At 43.0% G+C, this 27,808-nt stretch overlaps 1 protein-coding gene across 5 annotated transcripts in view; it reads right to left on the minus strand.

Annotated features, from left to right (window-relative positions):
• Nucleotides 1-27,808, minus strand: part of ddx51 (DEAD (Asp-Glu-Ala-Asp) box polypeptide 51) — a 116,013-nt gene that overhangs the window by 11,057 nt on the left and 77,148 nt on the right. The window contains exon 16 of one of the 5 annotated variants that reach the window (XM_061836756.1): nucleotides 20,262-27,269. The exons of 3 other annotated variants lie outside the window; for them this stretch is intronic. In XM_061836756.1, coding sequence (XP_061692740.1) covers nucleotides 27,255-27,269 — 15 coding nt within the window. In that variant the 3' untranslated portion in view covers nucleotides 20,262-27,254. Of the gene's footprint in view, nucleotides 1-20,261; nucleotides 27,270-27,808 lie in introns of those variants that run through there. One more of the 5 variants, XM_061836753.1, reaches the window with a different exon arrangement.

Below are 27,808 nucleotides of genomic sequence, written 5' to 3' on the forward strand. Positions count from 1 at the left end.
ATTCTTCTACCAATGTACTCACTCTCTTGCCTCTGAACATGTCCAAACCATCTAAGTCTGCTCTCTCTAACCTTGTCTCCAAAACATCCAACTTTTTGCTATCCCTCTAATGAACTCATTTCTAATCCTATACAACCTGTTCACTCCAAGTGAGAACCTCGGCATCTTCGTTTCTGCTACCTGCAGTTCTGCTTCCTGTTGTTTCTTCAGAGCCACCATCTCTAATCCATACATCATGACCGGCCTCACCACTGTTTTATAAACTTTGCCCTTCATCCTAGCGGATACTCTTCTGTGACATAGATCACTGAACACCTTCCCCCAACTGTTCCACCCTGCTCGGACCTGTTTCTTCACTACCTTACCACACTCACCATTCCTCTGTATTGTATTTGAAGTCGTCCACCCTCACTATGTCTTCTCCCTGGAGCTTTACTCTTCCTCCTCCCCTCCTGTCATTCACGCACTTATATTTTGTTCTACTTGGGCTAATTTTCATTCCTCTCCTGTCCAGTGTGTGCCTCCATCTTTCTTATTGTTCCTCCCCCTGTTCCCTGCTTTCACTGCAGATCACAATATCATCTGCGAACATCATTGTCCATTACTCCCGCAAACAGGAGGGGGCTCAACGCGGAATCCTGATGCAGTCCCACCTCCACCTTAATTTCTTCTGACACACCTATGGCACATCTCACCGCTGTTCTCCTGTCCTCATACATGTCCTGAACTATTCTAACATATTTCTCTGCCACACCAGACTTGCGCTTGCAGTACCACAGTTCCTCTCTTGGTACTCTGTTATAGGCTTTTTCTAGGTCTACAAAGATACAATGTAGCTCCTTCTGACCTGACCAAATAGTGCAGCTGTGGACTCTTTCTAGGCATGAAACCGTACTGTTGCTCGCAGATACTTACTTCTGTCCTGAGTCGAGCCTCCACTACTCTTTCCCATAACTTAATTGTGTGGCTCATCATCTATATCCCTCTGTAGTTTCCACAGTTCTGAACATCGCCGCCGTTCTTAAAAATCAGGACGAGCACACTTTTTCTCCATTCTTCTGGCTTCTTCTCTCCTGCTAGTATTGTTTTGAATGAGTTGGTCAAAAACTCCACACCCACCTCACCAAATTGCTTCCATACCTCCACTGGTATGTTATCGGGACCAACTGTCTTTCCATTTTTCATTCTATTCAGTGCTTTTCTAATTTCTCCCTTACTAATCAAAGCCACTTGCCGGTCATTCATTCAGTCTACTGTTCCTTCTCTCCCATTTCCTTCATTCAATAACTTCTCAAAGTACTCTTTCCATCTAGTTAGTACACTACTGGCACCAGTCAACATATTTCCATCGCTATCCTTAATCACCTTTATTTGCTGCACATCCTTCCCATTTTTGTCCCTTTGTCTGGCCAACCTGTAGAGCTCCTTTTCTCCTTATTTCATATCCACCCTGGACTACATGTCTTCATATGCCTCTTGTTTAGCCTTCGTCACCTCTACCTTTGCCCTACAACGCATCTCAATGTATTCTGTATGCCTCTCCTCAGTCCTCTGCGTGTCACACTTCTTCTTCTCTAATCTCTTACCTTGGATGACTTCTTGTATTTTGGGGTTCCACCACCAAGTCTCCTTCTCTCCTTTCCTTCCAGAAGACACCCCAAGTACTCTCCTGCCTGCGTCTCTGAATACCTTGGCAGTAGTATTCCAGTCTTCTGGGAGCTCTTCCTGTCCATCTAGAGCCTGTCTCACCTCTTTCCGGAAGGCTACACAACATTCTTCCTTTTTCAACTTCTACCACCTTATTCTCTGCTCTACCTTTGTCTTTTTAAACTTCCTACCCACTACCAGAGTCATCCTACACACCACCATCCTATGCTGTCAACAGTGATGAAAGTCCTCCAGATTTTCCCAGAATTCTGGATTTTCAAATTTTCAGGAAAATTCCTCTAGAAAATTGAGGAAAAATAGCCTAAAATTAATCCGAATATTAGTTGACAACATTGAACGAACATGTGTTTGAGTTGGTTGTTTTGCTTTCACGAGCGTAGCCATGTTGAAGCACGAACACTAGTAACAGTAACGCCCCTCCTCTCACATTCTCCCAAGACGTCGCTAACTTTGTGTAGTCTTGACATTAATTAACGTGTTTATTCCATAAATGTTAACTAAACAAGCTTGCTCCAAAACAACTAAACGTAATGAATATGTACGGAACTTAGGCTGAAAGCGCATGTTCAGAGCTGCTTCATGTACTGAGAGCGCATTTATTTGAAAGTCATCAAGATCATGAGCCATGTCAAAGGAAATTCAGTTACACCAGGGGTGCTCATTGCGTCGACCGCGAGGCAGTATTGAAAAAAAAAAAAATATGTCAGACTATCATCCACCTCGTCGCTTGATTCAGGTGTGGCCAATACGTTGAGCGCATGCACATAAAGGTGTGTTCTAGCAAGCCGGCCTCCTATTTACATCAATCGCGGCGATCCGTGCTCTCCCCCACAACAACATCACGATTGGCGACAGGAATGTTTCTTACAATGGATCTCTAGCTTGTTGCCACTCACGCAGATTATGTTGAACTAAACTTTCAGTGTTTTCAAAACATTGCGCGTATATTCGTGTTTATTCCTTGACAGGCCAGTGCATTTAACTTTTCTTCAGATAAATTTTGTCAGATCAAGAATTTCAGATCAACATATCATGTTCTACTAATATCAGTTGAAACTGGAAATTGTCATTTCTGAGTTTGAAATTTTAGTTATGTGATTTTATTTTTAATTTACAATCATGTTATATTAATCCAGTAAAGTTATTGAAGGCCATCCCTAATCACACCCGCAACTTTATCTGTGAGCATTACTGACCACACCCGTACATTTTTCCAAATTTGAGTGACTATGTGTGTGTGTGTGTGTGTGTGTGTGTATATATGTATATATATAAATATATATATATAAAATGCAACGTAACAAGTTTGAGACTTTAAGGTTAATAGTAATTATTACAGATAAACGTCTTTAACATGTTTCGCTGTACAATGTAGAAATTTTAGGATATATTTTCGTGTATGTTCTATATCTATACTATAATATGTATAACGTGGGGGAAAAGGACCATTTTAGATGTCTTTTTACTGAATAGTTCACTTAATTCATTTGTATTGAGATAAAATGGCATAATTTAAGCATATTGTAGGAATAATTGTAATTGTGGTGTGTTGGTCAAAAGTTGTATGACACAGTGATAAATGCAGCAGGAACGTGAACACTGGTATCACTGCTCTTTCTGTGACTGTGTTTCCATCCAAAGCAGAGGATACACAATTGGCCGCATCCATCTTTGGACCTCCCCTTGGATTTTCCCGAAGGCGAAGGTCCTCTTAGAAAGATGGAGATCTGACATACATTATAGCAAATGGCATCCCAACGGCATACCAGATGAGTGTAAGTTGGTTAACGAGATTGCTGCAGGATGGGAATCCTTCTTGTTATGGATAACTCTGAATAAAAATGTTGACAGAATCAACTACATACATTACAATGTACAGAAACGAGGTAATTATACAGAAGCAGGCTTTATTGCCATGAGGGAACAACCAGCTGCAACCTCACTCATGACGTTCCAGCACCGCATAGCGGTCGACATGCTCCTGGCCGAGAAGGGTGGCGACTGCTCAATGTTCGGTGACCAGTGTTGTTTATTCCAAATATCACAGCACCTAATGGGTCACGCACAAGGGCCATTCAAGGCCTCCACACCCTAAACCACAAGATGAAGGAACACTCTGGTCTAAACACATCAGCCTGGTCTGAGTGGTGGAAAAAAAAAAAAACTTTGGCAAATCTAAAAATTTGGTGTTCTCTGTCCTAGTTTCTACAGTTGTTTGCAGCTATTCTTGCATTGTGTGGATGTTGTTGTATTCCCTGCATAAGGCATCACTTAACCAACTTATAACCTCTGCTATTGCCCCAACAAATTCAAAATTGGCAGAAATAGATCCACTATTGACACAAGAGAGTAATGACAGTGATATTGTTGACCACGATGACGACGTTATGACTTCTCTTCCAGACCTGTTCTCTGATCCAGAAGAAGTAATTCGTGCTATATTTTCCTCCGAGTGGAAGCCGAAAGGGTGATCTATTAGATTATTTAAGGATTTGACCAAATGTAGGATAAACAGGAGGATAATGTAGAAATAATTGTAAATAGTATTAAGTAACTGCTTCTGACTGCAATGAAGAAATGCTTTGCTCTGCTCCAATTCAGTTAATGCTCTGCCTCCAATGAAGAATGCTTTGCTCTGCTCAAGAAAATGTGGTCGCAAATGTAGGATAAACGGGGGGAAATGTAGGAATAATTGTGATCATAATTATCACACATCTGTTTCCAATAAAGAAATGCTTTGCTCTGCTCTAGATAACGTGGCAGCCTCCTAGCAGGAGATAGCAAGAACAAAAACATCTAATCATCAGAATTGTTAGAACTGCTGCCTGTTAAAGAAATGATGACCACACATGTATACAGCATTCTTCCACACATGCACACGCACATGAACAAACACGTACACCTTGTTTCAAATGGTTTTGCTTGTCGTCTCCTTTTTGTAACATCCATGTAAATAAGGGGCATCTTAAAACTAAATAAATAGAGGTGCTGAGAAGATAATCAGAGAGTGGAGTGGGGAATTGTACGAGACAGTTCCTCTCCTCTCTCCTCGCGAGACTTGAACTGGTGTCTTGCTTCCTTTTTTGTCCTGTTTAATGAATGTTTCATTGGTGAACCTGACACATATTTTAATGACAAATGTGATTCCAGTGATAGAGGGTTGGGGGGCAAAAATATCTGGGCTTGGCCCTTGGGGAATTTCTGCCCAATTTTTTTTTTCTTTTTTTTTTTTTTTGGGGTCAGGACTTAGAAATTTTACTTTAAATTTTTGTCTGGGAGGGCCCGTAGCTCAGTGGTTAGAGCACTGGTTTGGTAAACCAGGGGTTGTGGGTTTGTATCCCACTGGGGCCTCCACTCCCTGAGAATGGTTGTGTCAGGAAGGGCATGTGGTGTAAAGATTGTGCCAAACATATATATGAGTTCATCTGAGATGACACACTGTGGTGACCCCCGAAAGGGACAAGACGAAAGAAACTTACTACTTTAAATTTTTGTCTGAATTTTGTTCACAGATATTGACAGAATGCACCACAGCCATCCATTTTTTCAAAAATTTCCTGGGGGTGCATGCCCCCAACCCCCCTAGCAAGACTTCAAACCTTCAGTGGTCGCATTTGTATTTTCAAGCATTTTCACGAAAGTCCACGTTCATCTCTATATCGAGCTACACTCTCCCTCACCACATAATAATAATTTGCTTCAATATGATGTTTTTCGGAAACAATCCATCCTCTTTCCATACAGTTTATGGGCTATTTTCAAATACAGTGCTGTCTCTCTACAATGCGGTCCAATGCGGTTTTTTTATTTTTATTTTTTAAATACATTGTATGAATGGTGCAGCTATAAAGCGTTGGCCTCACAGTTCTGAGGACAGGGGTTCAATCCCAGCCCCGCCTGTGTGGAATTTCCATCTACTCCCCGTGCCTGCATGGATTTTCTCCGGACACTTTGGTTTCCTCCCACTTTCCAAAAACATGCATTCATTCGACACTAAATTGCCTTAAAGTGTCATTGTAAGTGCGACTGTTGTCTGTCTCAATGTGCCCTGTGATTGGCTGGAAGCAATTCAGGGTGTACCCTACCTTCCTGCCCAATGATACCTGGGATAGGCTCCATCTCTTCCCCGACCCTCATGAGGATAAGCGGATCAAGAAATGCATATTGTGTTCCGTATCCACGACATCATAAGTCCTGGACTCCCGCACAAACATGGGGTGGGGTAGTGGGGGCCTTGACTACACCCCGTTGTTCAGGGGCGGAAGTCCCGGTACGAAGGGCAGGTGACCGCAGTAATAAAAAAAAAAAAAAGAGGGTGTGTAAACGTGTCCAGTGTTAAAAAAGAGGAGCAGGAACCCTTCATCTGATTGTCTGCGTATGTCCGCACAAGTGTGCACACTTTTGAAATATAGGCACGCTGGTGCACAGACCTGTTTTCTAACAGTGAGCCGGTAGCTGCATAGTCATCAGAATCGGCTTTATCGTACAAAATTGAACGGCATTAATGGAATTGGTTCCAAAGTTTGCCACCATGATGATGTAGGAGCATTTTGAATTGAAGCCTGATGAACGTTGCCATCCTGCTTAGACCAATAACAACAAAGATGTTGTCTTAAAACCTCAACAAAATAAAATCCATTTTAAACTCAATCATCCCACCGAATTTCTTCAGTTGGGAACAAACAAAAACGGGGGGACGTTTCCCGTCATCTTACAATTATGCCACCATTTGTCTAAAAATGCAGTGTTACGTTCCTTGCACACCCGCGAATAACAAAAATCCACGAATAATGGACACAGTATTAATATACCAATGTATGATATGTACCACATTTTGCAACCATAGGTTGCTCTTAAAAGTCTTAAAGTAAAATGGACAGCAATGAAGTACACTTGAACACAACGGCTACACTGTGAGCATGCATGCCAGCACTTGTTTTAGCATGTATGTAGCTACCAGATGATGCCGCTTATGAGGCAGTGAAGAACAAGCACCAGTGCTGCAAAGCATGCTTGGAGGAGGTAAATAGTTTAAAATGCACATTTTGTGTCAATTATTTCTTGAGTTACACTTTTGTTTTATTATTTGCAAGTTATGCAATTCTGTTTGCTGTGGTGTAATTTTAGTTTCGATGTGACACCGTGAGTGTGTACAACATTGTCAGTAATGACATGCCTACATAGGCAGTGTATGAGGCAATTTCAGTCATCATATAGTGAAGACTAAATTACTTTCATTGTATTTTCATTATTTGCTTAAATATGACCTTATAATTTAATCAACAGATAAAGTGTTGGCCATTTGCTAATCAGACAAGGATGTGTTGTAGAGTGCATTGGCTAGCCTTGAGTTTTGTATGCAGAAAACCGGATGGCACCATCCTCCTCTCCCAGGCATTGCCGTGGAGACAAACAACACCAGATAAGGAGCGGAAAGTGACCATCCCGGCCCAGGACCACACTGCAGGGGGGCAGCCACTTCTACTATGGACCCATACATATAAAAACCTTGTTACTTGGCAGCATTTGTCTTCTTCTTTGGCTATCCTGCCAGAAGACACACGTCTCGTGTGCGGCAGATACCTAGATAAGACCCGGACGTCTGTACTGCACACTCCTTTGTAATAAATCCATTTGCTGTTAACTTTTTCTAATCATTGGTCATATCTTCCTCGATTCATGAACACACGTAAGGTCCAAACTCGCAAATCCCTAAAATTTGGTGACCCTGAACGTAAGTCGAGGGAGGTAGACAGATAAGATAGAGACATATGAGAAACAGGAGTGTCATACGGATAAGTCGAGGGTGGTCGTCTGTACTTCGAGAGGAATTCGGTTGGGTTTAGTCGAAAAAGAGTGACCTCTAAATTAAATAAATATTCATGGTTGGTGAATTTGATCATGAATGTGCAGAATATAATCTGACTAAAGGTGAAATGTACATTGAAATTGATGGCTAATGTTGACAAAAAGGAAGGAAGCGCACATTAAAAAAATGGCAAAACCACAATTTGGGTAAAAGTTGCGATTGGGACAAGCTGACGAAGTTCTAGGAAATTGAAAGAGACTATGTAAATATAAATATAAATGTAAAAGACTATGAAACATGTAAGAGCCAGATTAGATAAGGCTCATGGAACTTAAAGAGGTGAATAGAGAAAGGTGCACTGTGCATTTAATAATGGTGACAGTGACGGCGATGCCAACGTTGAAGTAAAATGGTAATGGTAAGTCGAATGTTGGTAAAGTAAGTGAAAAAAGGTGTATTTGATTATTTGATAGGTGGAAGTTAGTGAAGGACTGCAAAAATGAGGAAGGAGGCACGTCGAGGGGGGGGTTAATGAAAACTGTCTTGTTGATTTGATGTGAAGCGTCCTCTCGCATCGGAAATGACACGATGACTATTATTATTCTTATATATTGTGGCAGCACGGTGGCGCAGCTGGTAAAGCGTTGGCCTCACAGTTCTGAGGTCCGGGTTCAATCCTGGACCCGCCTGTGTGGAGTTTGCATGTTCTCCCCGTGCCTGGGTGAGTTTCCTGTGGTCACTCCGGTTTCCTCCCATGGAATGCAGCCCTATGGGGGCACAAACCAGTGCAATCTGTAGGCCGGTCCCAAGCCCGGATAAATGCAGAGGGTTGCGTCAGGAAGGGCATCCGGCGTAAAAACTGTGCCAAACAAATATGAGCGTTCATCTAAAGAATCCCATACCGGATCGGTCGTGGCCCGGGTTAACAACGCCCGCCCCCGGCACTGCTAACCTGCAGGGCGTCGGTGGAAATTCAGCTACTGTGGGTCGAAGACAAAGAAGAGGAGGAAACCGGATCCAGCGTCAGAAGAAAAAGAGGAATGCACAGAGCCTACAACTGAGTTTAGGGACTTTGAATGTTGGGACTATGACAGGAAAAGCACAGGAGTTGGTTGACATGATGATTAGGAGAAAGGTTGATATTCTGTGCATCCAAGAGAGCAGGTGGAAAGGTAGTAAGGCTAGAAGTTTGGGAGCAGGGTTTAAATTATTCTACCACGGAGTAGATGGGAAGAGAAATGGAGTAGGGGTTATTTTAAAGGAAGAGCTGGCTAAGAATGTCTTGGAGGTGAAAAGAGTATCAGATCGAGTGATGAGACTAAAATTTGAAATTGAGGGTGTTATGTATAATGTGGTTAGCGGCTATGCACCACAGGTAGGATGTGACCAAGAGTTGAAAGAGAAATTCTGGAAGGAACTAGATGAAGTAGTTCTGAGCATCCCAGACAGCGAGAGAGTTGTGATTGGTGCAGATTGTAATGGACATATTGGTAAAGGAAACAGGGGCGATGAAGAAGTGATGGGTAAGTACGGCATCCAGGAAAGGAACTTTGAAGGGCAGATGGTGGTGGACTTTGCAAAAAGGATGGAGATGGCTGTAGTGAACACTTATTTCCAGAAGAGGGAGGAACATATAGTGACCTACAAGAGCGGAGGTAGAACCACGCAGGTAGATTATATTTTGTGCAGACGATGTAATCTGAAGGAGGTTACTGACTGTAAAGTAGTGGTAGGGGAGAGTGTAGCTCGACAGCATAGGATGGTAGTATGTAGGATGATTCTGGTGGTGGGTAGGAAGATTAAGAAGACAAAGGTAGAGCAGAGAACCATGTGGTGGAAGCTGAAAAAGGAAGAATGTTGTGCAGCCTTCCGGAAAGAGGTGAGACAGGCTCTCGATGGACAACCGAAGCTCCCGGAAGACTGGACGACGACAGCCAAGGTGATCAGAGAGACAGGCAGGAGAGTACTTGGTGTGTCATCTGGTAGGAAAGGGGAGAAGGAGACTTGGTGGTGGAACCCCAAAATACAGGGAGTCATACAAGGAAAGAGATTAGCGAAGAAGAAGTGGGATACTGAGAGGACTGAGGAGAGGCGAAAGGAGTACATCGAGATGCGACGTAGGGCAAAGGTAGAGGTGGCAAAGGCTAAACAAGAGGCATATGAAGACATGTACACCAGGTTGGACACGAAAGAAGGAGAAAAGGATCTCTACAGGTTGGCCAGACAGAGGGATAGAGATGGGAAGGATGTGCAGCAGGTCAGGGTGATTAAGGATAGAGATGGAAATGTGTTGACTGGTGCCGGTAGTGTACTAAATAGATGGAAAGAATACTTTGAGAAGTTGATGAATGAAGAAAATGAGAGAGAAGGAAGAGTTGAAGAGGCAAGAGTGAAGGACCAGGAAGTGGAAATGATTACTAAGGGGGAAGTCAGAAAGGCACTACAAAGGATGAAAACTGGAAAGGCAGTTGGTCCTGATGACATACCGGTAGAGGTATGGAAGCAATTTGGAGAGATGGCTGTGGAGTTTTTGACCAACTTATTCAACAGAATACTAGCGGGCGAAAAGATGCCTGAAGAATGGAGGAAAAGTGTTCTAGTTCCCATTTTTAAGAACAAAGGGGATGTTCAGAGCTGTGGGAACTATAGAGGAATAAAGTTGATGAGCCACACAATGAAGTTATGGGAAAGAGTAGTGGAGGCTAGACTCAGGACAGAAGTAAGTATCTGCGAGCAACAGTATGGTTTCATGCCTAGAAAGAGTACCACAGATGCATTATTTGCCTTGAGGATGCTCGTGGAAAAGTACAGAGAAGGTCAGCAGGAGCTACATTGTGTCTTTGTGGATCTAGAGAAAGCCTATGACAGAGTACCAAGAGAGGAACTGTGGTACTGCATGCGTAAGTCTGGTGTGGCAGAGAAGTATGTTAAAATAGTACAGGACATGTATGATGGCAGCAGAACAATGGTGAGGTGTGCCTTAGGTGTGACAGAGGAATTTAAGGTGGAGGTGGGACTGCATCAGGGATCAGCTCTGAGCCCCTTCCTGTTTGCAGTGGTAATGGATATGCTGACAGATGAGGTTAGACTGGAATCCCCTTGGACCATGATGTTCGCAGATGATATTGTCATATGCAGTGAAAGCAGGGAGCACGCAGAGGAACAATTGGAAAGATGGAGACATGCACTGGAAAGGAGAGGAATGAAGATTAGCCGAAGTAAAACAGAATATATGTGCGTGAATGAGAAAAGTGGAGGGGGAAGAGTGAGGCTTCAGGGAGAAGAGATAGCGAGGGTCGACGACTTCAAATACTTGGGGTCAACAATACAGAGCAATGGAGAGTGTGGTCAGGAAGTGAAGAAACGGGTCCAAGCAGGTTGGAACAGCTGGCGAAAGGTGTCTGGTGTGTTATGTGACAGAAGAGTGTCTGCTAGGATGAAGGGCAAAGTTTACAAAACAGTGGTGAGGCCGGCCATGATGTACGGATTAGAGACAGTGGCACTGAAGAAACAACAGGAATCTGAACTGGAGGTGGCAGAAATGAAGATGTTGAGGTTCTCGCTCGGAGTGACCAGGTTGGATAGGATTAGAAATGAGCTCATTAGAGGGACAGCCAAAGCTGGATGTTTTGGAGACAAGATTCGAGAGAGCAGACTTCGATGGTTTGGACATGTTCAGAGGCGAGAGAGTGAGTACATTGGTAGAAGGATGCTGAGGATGGAGCTCCCAGGCAAAAGAGCGAGAGGAAGACCAAAGAGAAGGTTTATGGATGTGGTGAGGGAAGACATGAGGGCAGTTGGGGTTAGAGAGGAAGATGCAGGAGATAGGCTAAGATGGCAAAAGATGACACGCTGTGGCGACCCCTAACGGGACAAGCCGAAAGGAAAAGAAGAAGACTCCGGTTTCCTCCCACATCCCAAAACACGCAACATTAGTTGGACTATATCTTATATATATATTATAGTGACATAAAGTCATATAAAGTGACCATCCCGGCCCAGGACCAGACTCCAGGGGGGCAGCCACTTCTACCATGGACCCATACATAAAAAACCTGTGTTACTGGGCAGCTCTTGTCTTCTTCTTTGGGCTATGCTGCCAGAAGACACACGTCTCGTGTGGGGCAGATACCTAGATAAGACCTGGATGTCTGTATTGCACATTCCTTTACAATAAATCAATTTGCTGTTAACTTTTTCTCATCATTGGTCATATCTTCCTCGATTCGTGAACACGCATAGGGTCCAAACTCGCAAATCCCTACAATAGTAACTTACATACACCATAAAACACGTGCTCGCATGAATGCTAACGCTGTAACCAGTGAACTTTGTTGGTTGTTAGTCACACATACAAAGGTGAAACATATTGTCTGGCGGCTCGTCTATTGAGAAAAGAATTTAGGACCTTTATGATTGTGAATACCGTAAAAAAAACAACAACTGGCTGCTAATGATGAACCACGAATGGGCAACGGTACACTGTACTGTACAAATGTGACAATGTTGCGCCGAAGAAAAGGAGTCAGAGGCGGAGTGTTGAAAACAGGAGCAAACCTCGTTTTTAATCAGACAACAGAGTGAACCCATTAACTGCGGGAACTCTCTAACACTAACACCGGAGGTGTAACCAACAATAACGTCCGTGTGGAACCTTGTAACTTAACTCGAGGTCCCGTAGGTGAATTATGTGGACCACCACACCAGCCCTCACAGAATTCACCCATAGTAAAAATCCCTGTGCCGTGAAGGGACGATGGCCCGACCCCGGCGGGTGTGCACTGCAGGGGCCGCACAGTCCATTGAGTCAAGGGGCCAGGGCCTGACGGGTCGAGGGCACCCCAGCAGGTGCAGATAGTCGGGGTAAAGGGGGCCGCTCCCAGCGTGGGGGGAGGGCCAACTCCAAAGGACGAGGACATCAGTCCTTCCTTGGGGGCGCACCTGAGGCCAAGCATGAACCACCAAGTCGACGTTGACGTGGTCGTACCTCCTCTCGGGAACACCAAAGGACTCCACGGGGGCTTTTGCGTGGCGATGCCTCTTAGCACGCTGACAGGCCACGCACGAGTCGACCCAGCTCTGTAACCTGTGATTCGATGCCTGGTCCGAGCTCATACGGGACCCACATTGGATTTGCCGGCGATGTGTTGGATGTCCGTCATGCGGAACACGGCTTGGCCACCATGGACATGGCGAAAGTGATGGGTTTATGGTCCACATATGCCGTGAAATCACGGCCTTCCATAGGGTACGGAAGTGGCGGATCGCCAGCCAGAGACCGATGAGCTCCCTATTGAACATGGTGTATTTGCGTTCACTAGGGACCAGCTGACGGCTGATAAAGGCAAGCGGTTGCCAGACGCCACCAACCCACTGTTCGAATATGGCCCCAACGGCGTAGTCCGACGCGTCGGTAGTGAGAGCGACGGGGGCCTCGGGGAACGGGTGGGCTAGCATAGCGGCCTGGCTCTGCGCGGCCTTAGTGGCCCCGAAGGCTTCCACGCTCTTGGCTGTCCATTCAATGTCCTGGTTGAGGGCCTTGCCCTGAAGAACTTCATACAGCGGGCGCATGGTGTGGGCCGTCCGGCGGATGAACCGGTGATAGAAAGTCACGAATCCCCAGAAACTCTCGGTTTCAAACTTTGCCCTTCATCAGAGCAGAGACTCTTCATTCACATAACACACCAGACAACTTCTGCTAGCTGTTCCAACCTGCTTTGGACCAGCTTTTTCACTTCCTTACCACACTCACCATTGCTCTGGATTTGCACGGCGCCATATTGCCGGTGAAACCTAGCTGCAGTGCAGTGTGGGAGCCAGTGAACCGAAGCATATTTTTCCCAATGGCAAAGACGTATTGGGCTGTTGGTTGTCACAATAGATGAGACAGACAGTTCTTCAAATAGATCATTCTATGGAGTACCAGCTGAAAAGACGAGAAAAAAAAAAAATCGATGGATTTCGGCAATTAAATGTTGGTCCCCAACCAAATACACACGCCTGTGTAGCGATCATTTCATTTAAGGTAGGAATTATTATTCTCAATCTCAAACTATCAAAAGTATTTATAACCCAAATTGACTCATTTGAGAACAATGTATATTTAAAAAAAAGAGAGGCGTTACAGAGAGGTTAACATGTGGCTTCCGTGTACGGAGGAGACGACTGTTGCAAAATTTTTTTTCCAGTCATAGTTAATAAATGCAAGTTTGTGTTAAACCAGGGGTCATTCATTTAGATATTGGCATTTGAATTGAAAAAATCTGAGAGGGTCCATTACTATGTGGGATTTATTCCTGATTGAGGACAGATCCAGCAACGAAGTATTTCTATGCGTCCAGACTTTTCTACGCTTTCGAACTTTTCTGTGTAAATCTCGACAACTTACTCACCATATACATGTGTATATCCAGTTGTCCAAGACAACCGGAAGCGAATTAACAGTCCACTTTCTTATCAGCGAAAACATTGAATTCTGCATTAAATATGGGTCCTTGTACTTTTGATTATCACCTTCTAAATGTTTAACGTATCGACAAAACTCTGGGTGTCGTGCTATAAGACATTTTCGTTTCAATGGAATAGGTGCACGAGCTCTATTTGAAGTCGTCTACCCTCGCTATCTCTTCTCCCTGGAGCCTCACTCTTCCCCCTTCACCCCTCTGATTCACGCACATTTATTCTGTTTTACTTCGGCGAATCTTCATTTCTCTCCTTTCCAGTGCATGCCTCCATCTTTCTAATTGTTCCTCCACCTGATCCCTGCTTTCACGGCAGATCACAATGTCATCTGCGAACATCATGGTCCAAGGGGATTCCAGTCTAACCTCATCTGTCAGCCTATCCATTACCACAGCAAACAGGAAGGGGCTCAGACCTGATGCAGTCCCACCTCCACCTTAAATTCTTCCGTCATACCTACGGTACACCTAACCACTGTTCTGCTGCTTTCATACATGTCTTGTACTATTCTAACATTTCAACGTCACACCAGACTTATGCATGCAGTACCACAGTTTCTCTCTTGGTACTTTGTCATCGGCTTTCCCTAGATCTACAAAGATACAATGTAGCTCCTTCTAACCTTCTGTACTTTTCCGCTCGCATTCTCAAGGCAAGTAATGAACCTGTGGTACTTTTTCTTGGCATGAAACCATACTGTTGCCTTTAGATACTTCTGTCCTGAGTCTAGCCTCCATTACTCTTTCCCATGACTTCATCGTCATCAACCTTATTCCTCCATAGTTCCCACAACTCTGAAAATCGCCTTTGTTCTAAAAAATGGGAACGAGCACACTTTTCCTCCATTCTTCAGGTATGTTGTTGCCTGCTAGTTTTCTGCTGAATAAATTGGTCTAAAATTCCAATGACACCTCTCCAAAATGCTTCAATCATCCACAGGTATGTCATCAGGCCAACTGCCTTTCAATTTTTTCATCCTCTTTAGTGCCTTTCTAACTTCCCTCTTACTAATCATTGCCAATTCCTTGACCTTCACACTTGCCTCTACTACTCTTCCTACTCCCTCATTTTCTTCATCAACTTCTCAAAGTATTCTTTCCATCTATCTCGCACACTACTGACACCAGTCAACACATTAATTAATCTTAATCTTCCGACCCACTACCAGTCATCCTACACACCACCATCCTATGCTGTCAAGCTATACTCTCCCTACCACTACCTTACAGTCAATAACGTCCTTCAGATTACATCGTCTGCACAAAATGTAATCCACCTGCATGCTTCTACCTCTGCTCTTGTAAATCACCCTATGTTCCTGCCTCTTCTGGAAAAAAATTGTTCACTACTGTCATTTCCAACCATTTTGCAAAGTCCACCACCATCTGTCCACCAAAGTTCCTTTCCTGAATGCCATACTTACCCATTAGTTCTTCATTGCACCTGTTTCCTTCACCAACATGTCCATTACAATCTGCACCAATCACCACTCTCTATATCTGTGTCATGTGCTTTGATTGTCTTCTGAAGCTATGCTCTGTCTGCCTCAGTGCAGCTCCCATACCAAACAGAGACACAGTATGTCAGCAGGCTCTTGATAGATGACCGGTAGGAGGCCAGGCACAACCTTGTGTCCAGATTATTCTTCCTGAAGTCTCTCAGCCCCGGTCTTGGCTCTGTCAGAGGGTAAGTGGAGCTCGCACTGCGTGATGAATAGATTGCTATTACCAGAGTCCCCTGAGAAATGCTCCTGACGGGAGAGCAATGAACAGATACCCGTATGATGCCTGACGACCGATCCTCGGCCGCCTCCAGCTCCTGTTTCAGCGGTGATCAATCCACGGTTGCCTGATGACCACACCTCGGTGGCGACCGTTCCACGGCCGCCTGACAACCATGACTCGAGGGCAACCGATTCTCCGCCATCTCCTGCTCCTGTTTCGGTGGCGACTGATCACCGGCTGCCTGACGACCAAAGCCTCGACGGCGACGGAATCCACGGCCACCTGATGACCACGTCTCGACGGGGACCGATCCATGGCCGCCTGATGACCATGCCTCGACGGTGACTGATCCTCGGCTACCTCTCGCTCCTGTTTCAGTGGTGACCGATCCACGGCCGCCTCAGAACAACGCCTCGGCGGCAACTGATCCTTGGCTGCCTGAGGACCACGCCACGGCGGTGGCCTATCCACAGCCGCCTCACATCTACATCTCAGTGGAGACTGACCCACTGCAGCCTGTTGCTGGCTCACAGCCACATCTTGGGAGGCCTTCATCCGATGCCGTCACCTGCACACGTCTGGTTCCTACTATGCCTTTGGGTTCCTCCTCGAGGACGTCTGCCGAAGTCACCCCGCGGGGACCCTGTTCTTGACATCCTGGCCGACCTCCTGACCTACTTGGCCAGACTCCTCGCTTTGGGTAGCCTGTACAGCCACCAGACAGACTGGGGTGGCGGTTTTGTGCCCTCTCCCGGGCCCCCTTCCGCCCTCCACTGGTCATTTTAGTTTGTTTTTTCTTCTAGCGTGTCTGGGATGCACGCCTTGGGGGGGCTCTGTCAGGGGCATGGCCAAGCCACGGCAGTGCCTTGCCCATACTGTGTATGATAGAATGATCATGGAAACATAATCATGGTTTTTGAACCATAAACCAAGCACTCCCAAGCCTGATCCTGAAGATGGCCGGTAGGTTGTAACCCTTGTATAACAGTTTCATGCATTTATTTAGGAGGTGTGGGCATGCAATTAAGAAGCAGTTCAGCATCTAGCTTTTGTCAAGGAGTCAGAGAGAATGATCTTCAGCCCTTAATCTTTTCTTGTGGGAATCAACCAGTAGAAAGACAAAAGTTCAAATGTAAACTGTGCATGTTCAATAAGACTAGGAAAAAGCAAAAGAGCAAACCCCTAATATGTACAGATTTGACTTATATAGTGTAATTTCTTGAGTATAACGTGTCCTGAAGTATAATGCGCAACTCGAGTTTGCTGCTATCCATTTGCTCAAAATATTAGGAATGATCTTTCTATTTTGCTAGGTTTGTACTTTTATTGTTTATACTTGTATTGTTTTACAAAAAAATTGTCTCACGTTTTGTTACTGACCTGAAGCCATTGAACCCTTGTTTTGAAGTGCCCCACTGCTTCCAGGTTGGTTGCTTCATCGGCAGGAGTGATGACATTTCTTTAAAGGGACATTCCGGTGGTTTGGATTAACAATGTATCCAGTAGCTCATATCATATGTACTGTATCTTGAAAATGTGATGATAATCCTCTCTCATTTAATGGTGTTTTGAGAAGATTTTTTATCAGCAATTACAAATTTTCAGAGCCGCCGACATTTTGGCGAGTCACATGACCGATGTGCGCGGATGTGATTTATGAGATGCGGCAACAAAGACTCACTTATGTTGGGAAACAATTATGAACACCGCTGATTTCTCTGATTTATTCTCATCTGATGAAGAAATTTGAACCTATTACTGTAAATAATGTTGAATATTCGGATGGTTCAACGGACAGGAATGATGTGAGTCTGGCTACGCGGAGGATGACGTGCGGGACACACCATTCATCCATCCTATTGATTTTGGAGTACGTTTAGGCCAGCCAGCGAAGGACTGCACTGAGGACAACACACGTGGCCATGAAGGATGAAAGGTAGGACTTATATTTTGAGAAAGGGTGTTTTAGCCAACAGGGTGGCCGGGGTGACCTTTGGCTTGGTGCAAGTTAATACTGCCACCACACCAGGGGCATGATAGCTCAGGTGGTAAAGCATTGGCCTTACAGTTCTGAGGACCCAGAATTGATTTTTGTGGAGTTTTGTTGTTGTTGTAGTTTGTGTGTATGTGGAGAATTGTGGAGTTTGCATATTCTCCCCGTGCCTGCATATGTTTTCTCTGAGCCCTCCGGTTTCCGGTCCTTAAATAATTCTCTTACTGGGCAGAATGCCACCGAACATCCCGCGGATTATTTGTATCCGAATTATGGCAAAAGTTCGCGATACAGTAAGGTATTTTACCGAGTCCGATTAGGGTGGTACTGCATGTGAAGACACTACAAACCTGCGATGAGTTCTTTGTTGCCGCACTTAATATACATCTGCGCACGTAGGTCGTGACTCGCCAAAATGACGGCACCCATAAACATTTGTAATTGCCAAGAAAAATCTTCTCAAAACACCATTAAATGAGAGAGGATTAACATAACATTTTCAAGATAGAGTACATATGACATGATTTGAATACTGATTCAGAGATACACTGGGTCCTTCATCAACAATTGAGCCTACCCAGGTAATGTCTATTTTTCGCCACTGATATTTATTACATTTTATTACACATTTTAATTTGATAGTCAGTTGATAGTAATATCTGACGCTGAAGATGTTGATCAGCCGAAAACAAATCCTGTCAGTCTTTCTTGCTATAAGTAAATAAATGGAAAAAAAGTTGACATTTTTTTAAATGTCATTCACATGATGAGGGAAAATATTTAACATATTTGAATGTCTTAATTTTCATATTTCAACAGCAGAAACACAGCCCTGTTTTAACCACATGTGGAGGATGAGGTGGAGGAGCTCCTTGCAGTCAAATGTGGAGAATATCCAACATCCAACAGAGTAAAATAAGCATATTCCTGTTGTTTGGTTTTACTCCAGAATATTTTTGGGATTTAATTACTTTTTATAAAGGTAAAAAATTCTGGACTGTCTGGAATGTACACCAATCACAATCATCTTTGCACCATGCATGACACTAAAGGACATTGTGGCAAACCGGTCATGTCTTCTCGACCACACAAATGTCAGCAGGTTCAATGTCTCAAGGGCTGATTTTTGGGATGGAGCAGTCAGAGGTTTCAAGCGTACAACATACTGTGAAACCTGTGAAATGATGGTCAGATTTACTGATGATATTGGTGTTGCTGAGGAGGGAGATGACACGGGTGGTCCGAGATGAGAGTTTTTAACTGCTAATGAAGCAAATGAAAGACCGGCCCATTTTTGATGGACATTGGTTCTTGATTTACAATGCAAACAGTATGCCTAGGTTTTATTTTTATTGATATCCAGCCATCCATTTTCTCAACTGCTTATCCTCACAAGGGTCACAGGGAATACTGGAACCTATCCCAGCTGTCAACGGGCAGGAGGCAGGGTACACCCTGAACTGGTTGCCAGCCAATCCCAGGGCACAGAGATAAACAGCTGCACTCACAATCACACCTACCTGCAATTTAGTGTCCAACAGGTTTCTGGGCTGTCGCTGAGAAACACAGAGTTTCAGCTGGCTCCGAAGATTTTCTATTGGGTTTAGGTTTGGAGACTGGCTAGACCACGCCAGAACATTGATATGCTTCTTACGGAGCCACTCCTTGGTTTTCCTGGTTGTGTGCTTCGAGTCATTGACATGTTGAAAGACCCAGCCGCGATCCATCTTCAATGCTCTGAGGGAAAGAAGCTGTTCCCCAAAATCTCACAATACCTGGCCACGGTCATCCGCTCCTTGAGAAAGTGCAGTCGTCCTGTCCCATATGCAGAAAACCACCCCCAAAGCAAGATGCTACCACCCCCATGCTTCACATTGGGGATGGTGTTTTTGGGATGGAACATCCTTCACATGATTTGTCTTCCCCCAAACACAGATAGTGGAATTATGAACAAAAAGTTCCATTTTGGTTTCATCTGACCACAAAACAGTCTCCCATGACTCCTCTGTGCCATCCAAATGGTCATTGGCAAACTTGGGCCTTGACATGTGCTGGTTTAAGCAGGGGAACCTTCCGTCTCATGCATGATTTCAAACCATGACTTCTTCGTGTATTACCAACAGTCACCTTGGAAACGGTGGTCCCAGCTATTTCAGGTCATTGACCAAGTCCTCTCATGTAGTCCTGGGCTGATTCCTCACCTTTCTAAGGATCATTGAGACCCCACCAGGTGATGTCTTGCATGGGGTTCCACTCCGATTAAGATTGACCGTCATGTTTAGCTTCTCACATTTTCTAATGATTGCTCCAAAAGTGGACCTTTTTTCACCAAGCTGCTTGACAATTTCTCCGTACCCCTTTCCAGCCATGTGGAGTTGTACAATTTTCTCTCTGGTGTCTTTGGACAGCTGTTTGCTCTTGGCTATGTTACAAGTTTGAGTCTTACTGATTGTATGGGGTGTACAGGTGTCTTTATGAAGCTAACAACCTCACACAGGTGCATCTGATTCAGGATAATACATGGAGCGGAGGTGGACATTTAAAAGCGGACTAACAAGTCTTTGAGGGTCAGAATTCTAGCCGATAGAAAGGTGTTCAAATACTTATTTGCAGCTGTATCACACAAATAAATCGTCTAAACCTTCATTTATTATCACCTTCTAAAAATCATACATTGCGATTTCTGGATTTTTCTTTTTAGAGTATGTCTCTCACAGTAGACATGCACCTACGATGAATACATTGAGATTTACAAAGAAGAGTTTGAAAGCCCATAAAAGTTTGGACACATACATATACTTCGTTGCTGCATATGTTCTCAATCAAGACTAAATCCCACATAGTGATGGACCCACTCAGATTTTTTTCAAAACAAATTTCCATATTTAAATAAATTACCCCTGGTTTTACATAAACTCACATTCATTAACTATGATTGGAAAAAAAATGTAAGACGGGGAATTGATTCCTCCTTACACAGAAGCGTATTGCTGCCACATGTTAATCTTCGTAAACCTCTCTGTGACAGACGGTTTATTATTTATTTAAGATACGTATTAATCTCAAATGAGTCAACTTGACATGATACTTCTTGATAATTTGTTGTTTTGTTCTTTCTGTATGCCAGACCAGGGAGGCACCCTCTGCTGGATAAAAATTCCTTGGGTGTTTTTTTTATACAAATAAAGCTGATTGTGATTTGACATTGAGAAGAATAATTACTACCTAAAATGAAATGATCGCAACACAGGCATGTGTATTTCATTGGGCATCATCCATCCCGTTCAATTGCCAAAATCCATCGTTCTTTTCAGTTAGTATTCTATAGAATAATCAATTTGAAGAACTGTCATGTCTATTGTGACAACCAACAGTAATATAGGTCTTGGGCATTGTGAAAAACCTGCTCCAGTTCGACTCCTGTACTGACAAGCAGCTTTGTTTGACTGGCAATCCATTGATATTTTCTCGTCTTTTCAGGTGGTATTCTATTGAATGATATCTTTGAAGAATTGTCACATCTATTGTGACAACCAACAGCATAATAAATTGGAAAAATCTGCTCCAGTTCAACGACTCCTGCACTGCCGAGCAGCTTGGTTTGACTGGTGCTGTGCAAACTGTGATGTCATGTGCACGAGTGCCACACTCACAAAACCCCAATTTCAATGAAGTTGGGATGTGTAAAAAATAGAATACAATGATTTGCAAATCATGTTCAACCTATATTTAATTGAATACGTGACAAAGACATTTGTTTAACCTGATCAACTTTGTTTCTAATAAATAACTTACAATTTTATGGCTGCAACATGTCCCAAAAAGGCTCGAACAGGGTTACCACTGTTATATTACCTTTTCTTTGAACATTCAATATACATTTGAGAACTAAAAACACTAATGGTTGAAACTTTGTAGGTGGGATTCTTTCCCACTTGCTTGATGTACTGCTTCATCTGTTCAACAGTTTGGGGCAGGGGTCGGCAACCCGCGGCTCCCTGGAGCTTTTTCAGAAAGTTTTGAAAGTTGAAAAAGATGGGGGCGAGAAATATATATTTTAAATATGGTTTCTGTAGGACAAACATGGCACAAACATTCTTAACATTTTTCAATGCTGGAACCATGTGTATAATAAATATTACATTTGAACATTTCTGTGAACGAATATTTGCATCATAGCCTGCGACACGTTTCTATCAACAGGACAGGATGCTAACCCGGATGGCTGCTGTAAACAAACAGGCGGCTTTGTGATGGGCCCATGGATCCCAAGTGGGAAAAGAGAAAAATACCTGAGGAGAACAGAGGATTAAATGTTTCTTGGACCGTATCATTTGCATTCATTGCCAATGCGGAAGGATTGCATGAATGGTTGCTTTGTAGTGAGAAATTCTCAAGTAATAAAAAGAGTAATGTGGAAAGACATTTACAGGGAAGGCCTGCTCCATTTGTACCCGAGTACCAATTTGGGAAAGGGAGAAAAGAGGGATTGCAGTACTTATGGAGAAAATAGAGTGAAAAATAAATTTAAGAAGTGGATTGCATCTCCAAACTCCACTACTGCTACAAGTTTTGTTACAACCCGGGAGATAATAAAGCATGGAAAACCGTTCACAGGTGGAAAACAGAAGTCGCATTAAACAGGTAAGAAAAGAATCAAGTCATAGGCATATATTCAGTCAGAAAGTCGCTGTTTTCAAAAGGCTGCTGCTTTATTTTTATAAACGCAGGCTGTTTTATTGCACTCTGTTTAGTGCCTTGATAAGGGCACGTTATGCCTTTTTTTTAATCCTCAAAGTAAAAATGAAAAAAAGATTTCTTTATTGCATTTCATTAATTTCATCAAAGTAATGAAACAATTTATTAATTGTAATGAAGTTAAACTTGAGGCGGCATTGTACAACAGAGCAGTCATGTGGTGTGTCATTCTATACATGATGCACTGCAGGGAAAATGAACAGTCATGAATGCTCATTACGTAAAGTGAAGAAAATCAGTATTTGAACACCCTGCTATATTGCAAGTTCACCCACTTGGAGATCATGGAGGGGTCTGAAATTTTCATCGGAAGTGCATGTCCACTGTGAGAGAGATCTAAAAAGAAAAATCCAGAAATCACAATGTATGTTTTTTTTAATTATTTGTGTGATACAGCTGCAAATAAGTATTTGAACACCTGAGAAAACCAATGTTAATATTTGTTACAGTAGCCTTTTTTGCAATTACAGAGGTCAAATGTTTCCTGTAGTTGTTCATCAGGTTTGCAGACAATGCAGGAGGGATTTTGGCCCACTCCTCCATACATATCTTCTCTCGATCAGACAAGTTTCTGGGCTGTCGGTGAGAAACACGGCGTTTCAGCTCCCTCCAAAGATTTTCTATTAGGTTTAGGTCTTGAGACTGGCTAACACCAGAACCTTGATATGCTTCTTACGGAGCCACTCCTTGGTTTTCCTGGCTGTGTGCTTTGGGTCATTGTCATGTTGAAAGACCCAGCCACGACCCATCTTTAATGCTCTGACTGAGGGAGAGGTTTTTTCCCAAAATCTCACAATACATGGCCACGATCATCCTCTCCTTAATACAGTGTAGTCGTCCTGTCCCATGTGCAGAAAAGCACATCAAAGCATGATGCTACAAGCCCCATGCTTCACAGTTGGGATGGTACTCATCATTCGTCTTCCTCCAAACACAGTTAGTGGAATTATGACCAAAAAGTTCAATTTTGGTCTCATCTGACCACAAAACCTTCTCCCATGACTCCTGTGTATCATCCAAATTGTCATTGGCATACACTGGCAAACTTAAGACAGGTCTTGTCATATGCTGTTTTAAGCAGGGGAACCTTCCATGCCATGCATGATTTCAAACCATGACGTTTTAGTGTATTACCAACAGACACCTAGGAAATGGTGGTCCCAGCTCTTTTCAGGTCATTGACCAAGTCCTGTCGTGTAGGCCTGGGCTGATTCCTCACCTTTCTAAGGCTCATTGAGACCCCACAAGGTGATATCTTCCACGGGGATCCACTCGGATTGAGATTGAGTTGTACAATTTCGTCTCTGGTGTCTTTGGACAGCTCTTTCGTCTTGGCTATGTTATAAGTTTGAGTCTTACTGATTGTATGGGGTGGACAGGTCTCTTTATGCAGCTAACGACCTCACAAGGTGTATCTGATTCTAGATAATACATGGAGTGGAGGTGCACTTTTAAATGCGGACTAACAGGTCTTTGAGGGTCAGAATTCTAGCTGATAGACAGGTGTTCAAATACCTATTTTCAGCTAGATCACACAAATTGTTAAAAAAAAAAAAATAAAAAAAATCATACATTGTGATTTCTGGAACTTTTTTAGATTCTCTCTCACAGTGGACATGCACCTATGATGAAAATTTCAGACCCCTCCATTATTTATAAGTGGTAGAACTTGCAATATAGCAGGGTATTCAAATACTTATTTTCTTCAGTGCATTTGAGCAAACTTGGTCATTTCGATCGTATGCTAAAATAGATACATACAGCATGCATTGCCTTCATTATAGAGCTCGTGCACGTGACGTCACCGTTTTCACGGCATCATACTGCCGGTCAAAACAGAGCTGTTCAACAATGTGGGAGACATTGAACAATATTCACAATGCCAAAAGCCTGTTCTGCTCTTCACTGTCACAACAGATGAGACAGATATTCAAAGAGATCTTTCTGGAGAATACCATCTGAAAAGACCAGAAAAGATTGATTGGATTTCAGCAATTATTCCTGGGATTATATTGATTGATGGATGGTGCCCAACCAAATACACACACATGTGTAGCAATCGTTTCAGGTTGGAATTATTCTTCTCAGTGTCAAATTACCAAGAAATATTTATCATGCCAGGTTGACTCATTTGAATAAATAGAACGTCTGTCTCAGAAGCTTACGGAGGTTAACGTGTACGCTTCAGTGTACGGAGGAGACTACTCCCTGTCCTAATTTTTTCTCCCAATCGTAGTTAATGAAGGCGAGTTTGTGTAAAACCATGGGTCATTTATTTAAATATTGGTATTTGTATTGAAAAAAAAAATCCAAGTGGGTCCATCACGATGTGGGATTTATTCGTATAGAAGTATTTGTTTGCGTCCAGACTTTAATGCGCTTTCAAACATTTCTGTGTAAATCTCGACGATTTACCAGATACATGTGTATATCCAGTTGTCCAAGACAAGTGGAAGCAAATTAACAGTCCAATTTCTTATCGGCAACAACATCAACTTCGGCATTAAATAAGGGTCCTCTATGCAAAGTGTCTCTAATTTTTCCACGTACCTTCATTTATTAATCACCTTCTAAATGTTTAACAGTATCGGACAAAAGTCTGGATGTGGTATAAGACATTTTTGTTTTGTCTCAACGGAATTAGCATTGAACAATGCTTTGTTAGAGCGGCAATATGGCGATTCTTCTTTTCCTTTCGGCTTGTCCCGTTAGGGTCGCCACAGCGCGTCATCTTTTTCCATCTCAGCCTTTCTCCTGCATCTTCCTCTCTAACCCCAACTGCCATCATGTAACCACAACATCCATCAACCTTCTCTTTGGTCTTCCTCTCGCTCTTTTCCCTGGCAGCTCCATCCTCAGCACCCTTCTACCAATATACTCACTCTCACGCCTCTGAACATGTCCAAACCATCAAAGTCTGCTCATCCAACTTTGCCTGTCCCTCTAATGAGCTCATTTCTAATCCTATCCAACCTGCTCACTCCGAGCGAGAACCTCAACATCTTCATTTCTGTTGTTTCTTCAGAGCCACCGTCTCTCATCCGTACATCATGGCCGGCCTCACCACTGTTTTATAAACTTTGCCCTTCATCCTATCCGAGACTCTTCGGTCACATAACAAACCAGACACCTTCCGCCAGCTGTTCCAACCTGCTTGGACCAGTTTCTTCACTTCCTTACCACACTCACCATTGCTCTGGATTGTTGACCCTAAATATTTGAAGTTGTCCACCCGTGCTCTCTCTTCTCCCTGTATCCTCACTCTTCCCTCTCACTCACACAATGATGTCACGTGATTTTATGACGTAGGTGCACGAGCTCTATATGGCTTATATAAGGCTTTAATTTTTTGCGGCTCCAGACATATTTGTTTTTTTTTAGTCCAAAATGGCTCTTTCAACATTTTGGGTTGCTGGCCCTACACTTTGGGGTCTCCGTTGTGCTTTTACACTTCACATTAGAGCCACACACTTTCAATAGGAGACAGGTATGGGCAGCATGGAGGCCAATTTCTAACACACACTAACTACAAAGCTGTGCTAACTTAAAATGTGCAGAATGTGGTTTATTACTGACTTGCTGAAATAAACAGGGGCATCGATGAGAAAGGCATTGACTTGATGTCAGCATATGTTACTTCAAAACCAAAACCTGTATGTACCTTTTGGTATTAATGGGAGCATTGTAACTAACAGAGCTTCATAGCATCACAGATGCTGGGTTTTGAACTTGCCATTGAGAACAATCCGGATGGTTCTATTCCTCTTTGGGCCAGATGATACAACATCCACCGTTTCCAAAACAATTTAAAATATGAACTTGTCAGACCAGGAAACACTTTTCATCAGTGCATTTTAGATGAGCTCAGGCTCAGAGATGCTGGTGGCGTTTCTGGGTGTTCATGATGAATGGTTTTGGCTTTACATCGTATAGTTTGAAATTATACTTACGGGTGTAGCGCTGAACATTATTTACTGACAGTTTTTTTTAAGTGTAACTAAACTGATGTGGTGATATCCTTGATACATTGATGTACAGTTTTTTATACAAGTGCTGTCTGAGGGATCAAAGGCCATGGGCTTCCAATGTGTTTTTTTTTCCTTGCTGCTTACATGCTGTAATTTCTTCAGATTCTTTGAACCTTTTGATATTATGGACCATGTATGAAGACGTATCTACATTCCTTGCAATTGCAAGTTGGGGAATATTGTTTAAACTTTTGGACGATTTTCTTATGCACTTATTCACAGAGGTGAACCAAATTGCATCTTTGCTTGTGAAGGACCAAACCCCATCTTTGCTTGTGAAAGACAGCAATTCAGGGAAGCTCCTTTATTATCCATTCATGGCACCCACTAGTTACTTGTTAGCTTGTTCACCTGTGAGATGTTCCAAACAGGTGTTTGATGAGCATTCGTCAACTTTCTCACTTTTTTTGCCACCTGTCTGAGGTTTTTTTGCAACATATTGGAGCCATAAAATTCTAAGCTTGTGATCATTTGCTATTTGGAATTGAGTTTGTATACACACACACGAACATATGTTAAATTGAGGACATTGAGACAAGAATTTGACATTTCATTTTTCAAATTATTGTTTTGCTATTGTATTTTTATACTGATTTAAGAGGGTATCTGATGGAAAGAGCCATTTCATTCACATCTGCAATAACTAAAAATTACCAACAGTGAAATATATTTTCACCACACACAGGCACCAAATAATTATAAACCAGTCATGAGCTATTCGTATGAAATGAATAACATTCTATCAGTCTTGTAACAAAAAAATTATTCCATTCGAAATGATCTTCTGTCAGCTCATTAAAGATCGCATCATTTCATGTTCTTTCCTCCTGCAAAAACAGAAAAAGGTAGCATATTGGTTATTGAGTCGTGGCCCGAGTATGAGTTCTATCAAAAAAAGTTATTGACCTCATTTTCGCAGGCTTTTGCTGACCTACAGTTGAACAAAGATATTTACATACACTGAACAAAAACACTATTTTTGTCTTATTGTCTGAAGTCAAATTGTTGGATTAATTGTACATAAAGTTGTCATATTTGCTCTTTTGCTGTGTTTAATATATTTGAGCAATATGATGAAACAAAGGAAGGCACATCGCATGTCTTTCAACGTGATACTGAGAAGACGTAACAAAGGAGAGGAAGGGGAAGCTCTCACAAAAGTGTAGCTGAAACATTCTGCCTGCGCTCTTCAGCTTAATCACAAAGATTCGCGTTTGCTTATGGTTGCTTTGTTACGTTACGGACCACCCTTAGGAAATAAAAAGGAGGATTTGCGGAGATGTGGCCAAAACTGGCAGGAGATTGTAACTGAACAATTCCCTACGTTCTCACCACGAGCAAAAGTTCTTGTCTTCCTTCCTTGAAT

Source organism: Syngnathoides biaculeatus, chromosome 12 (genome assembly GCF_019802595.1).
Source record: "Syngnathoides biaculeatus isolate LvHL_M chromosome 12, ASM1980259v1, whole genome shotgun sequence".
Classification (NCBI taxonomy): domain Eukaryota; kingdom Metazoa; phylum Chordata; class Actinopteri; order Syngnathiformes; family Syngnathidae; genus Syngnathoides; species Syngnathoides biaculeatus.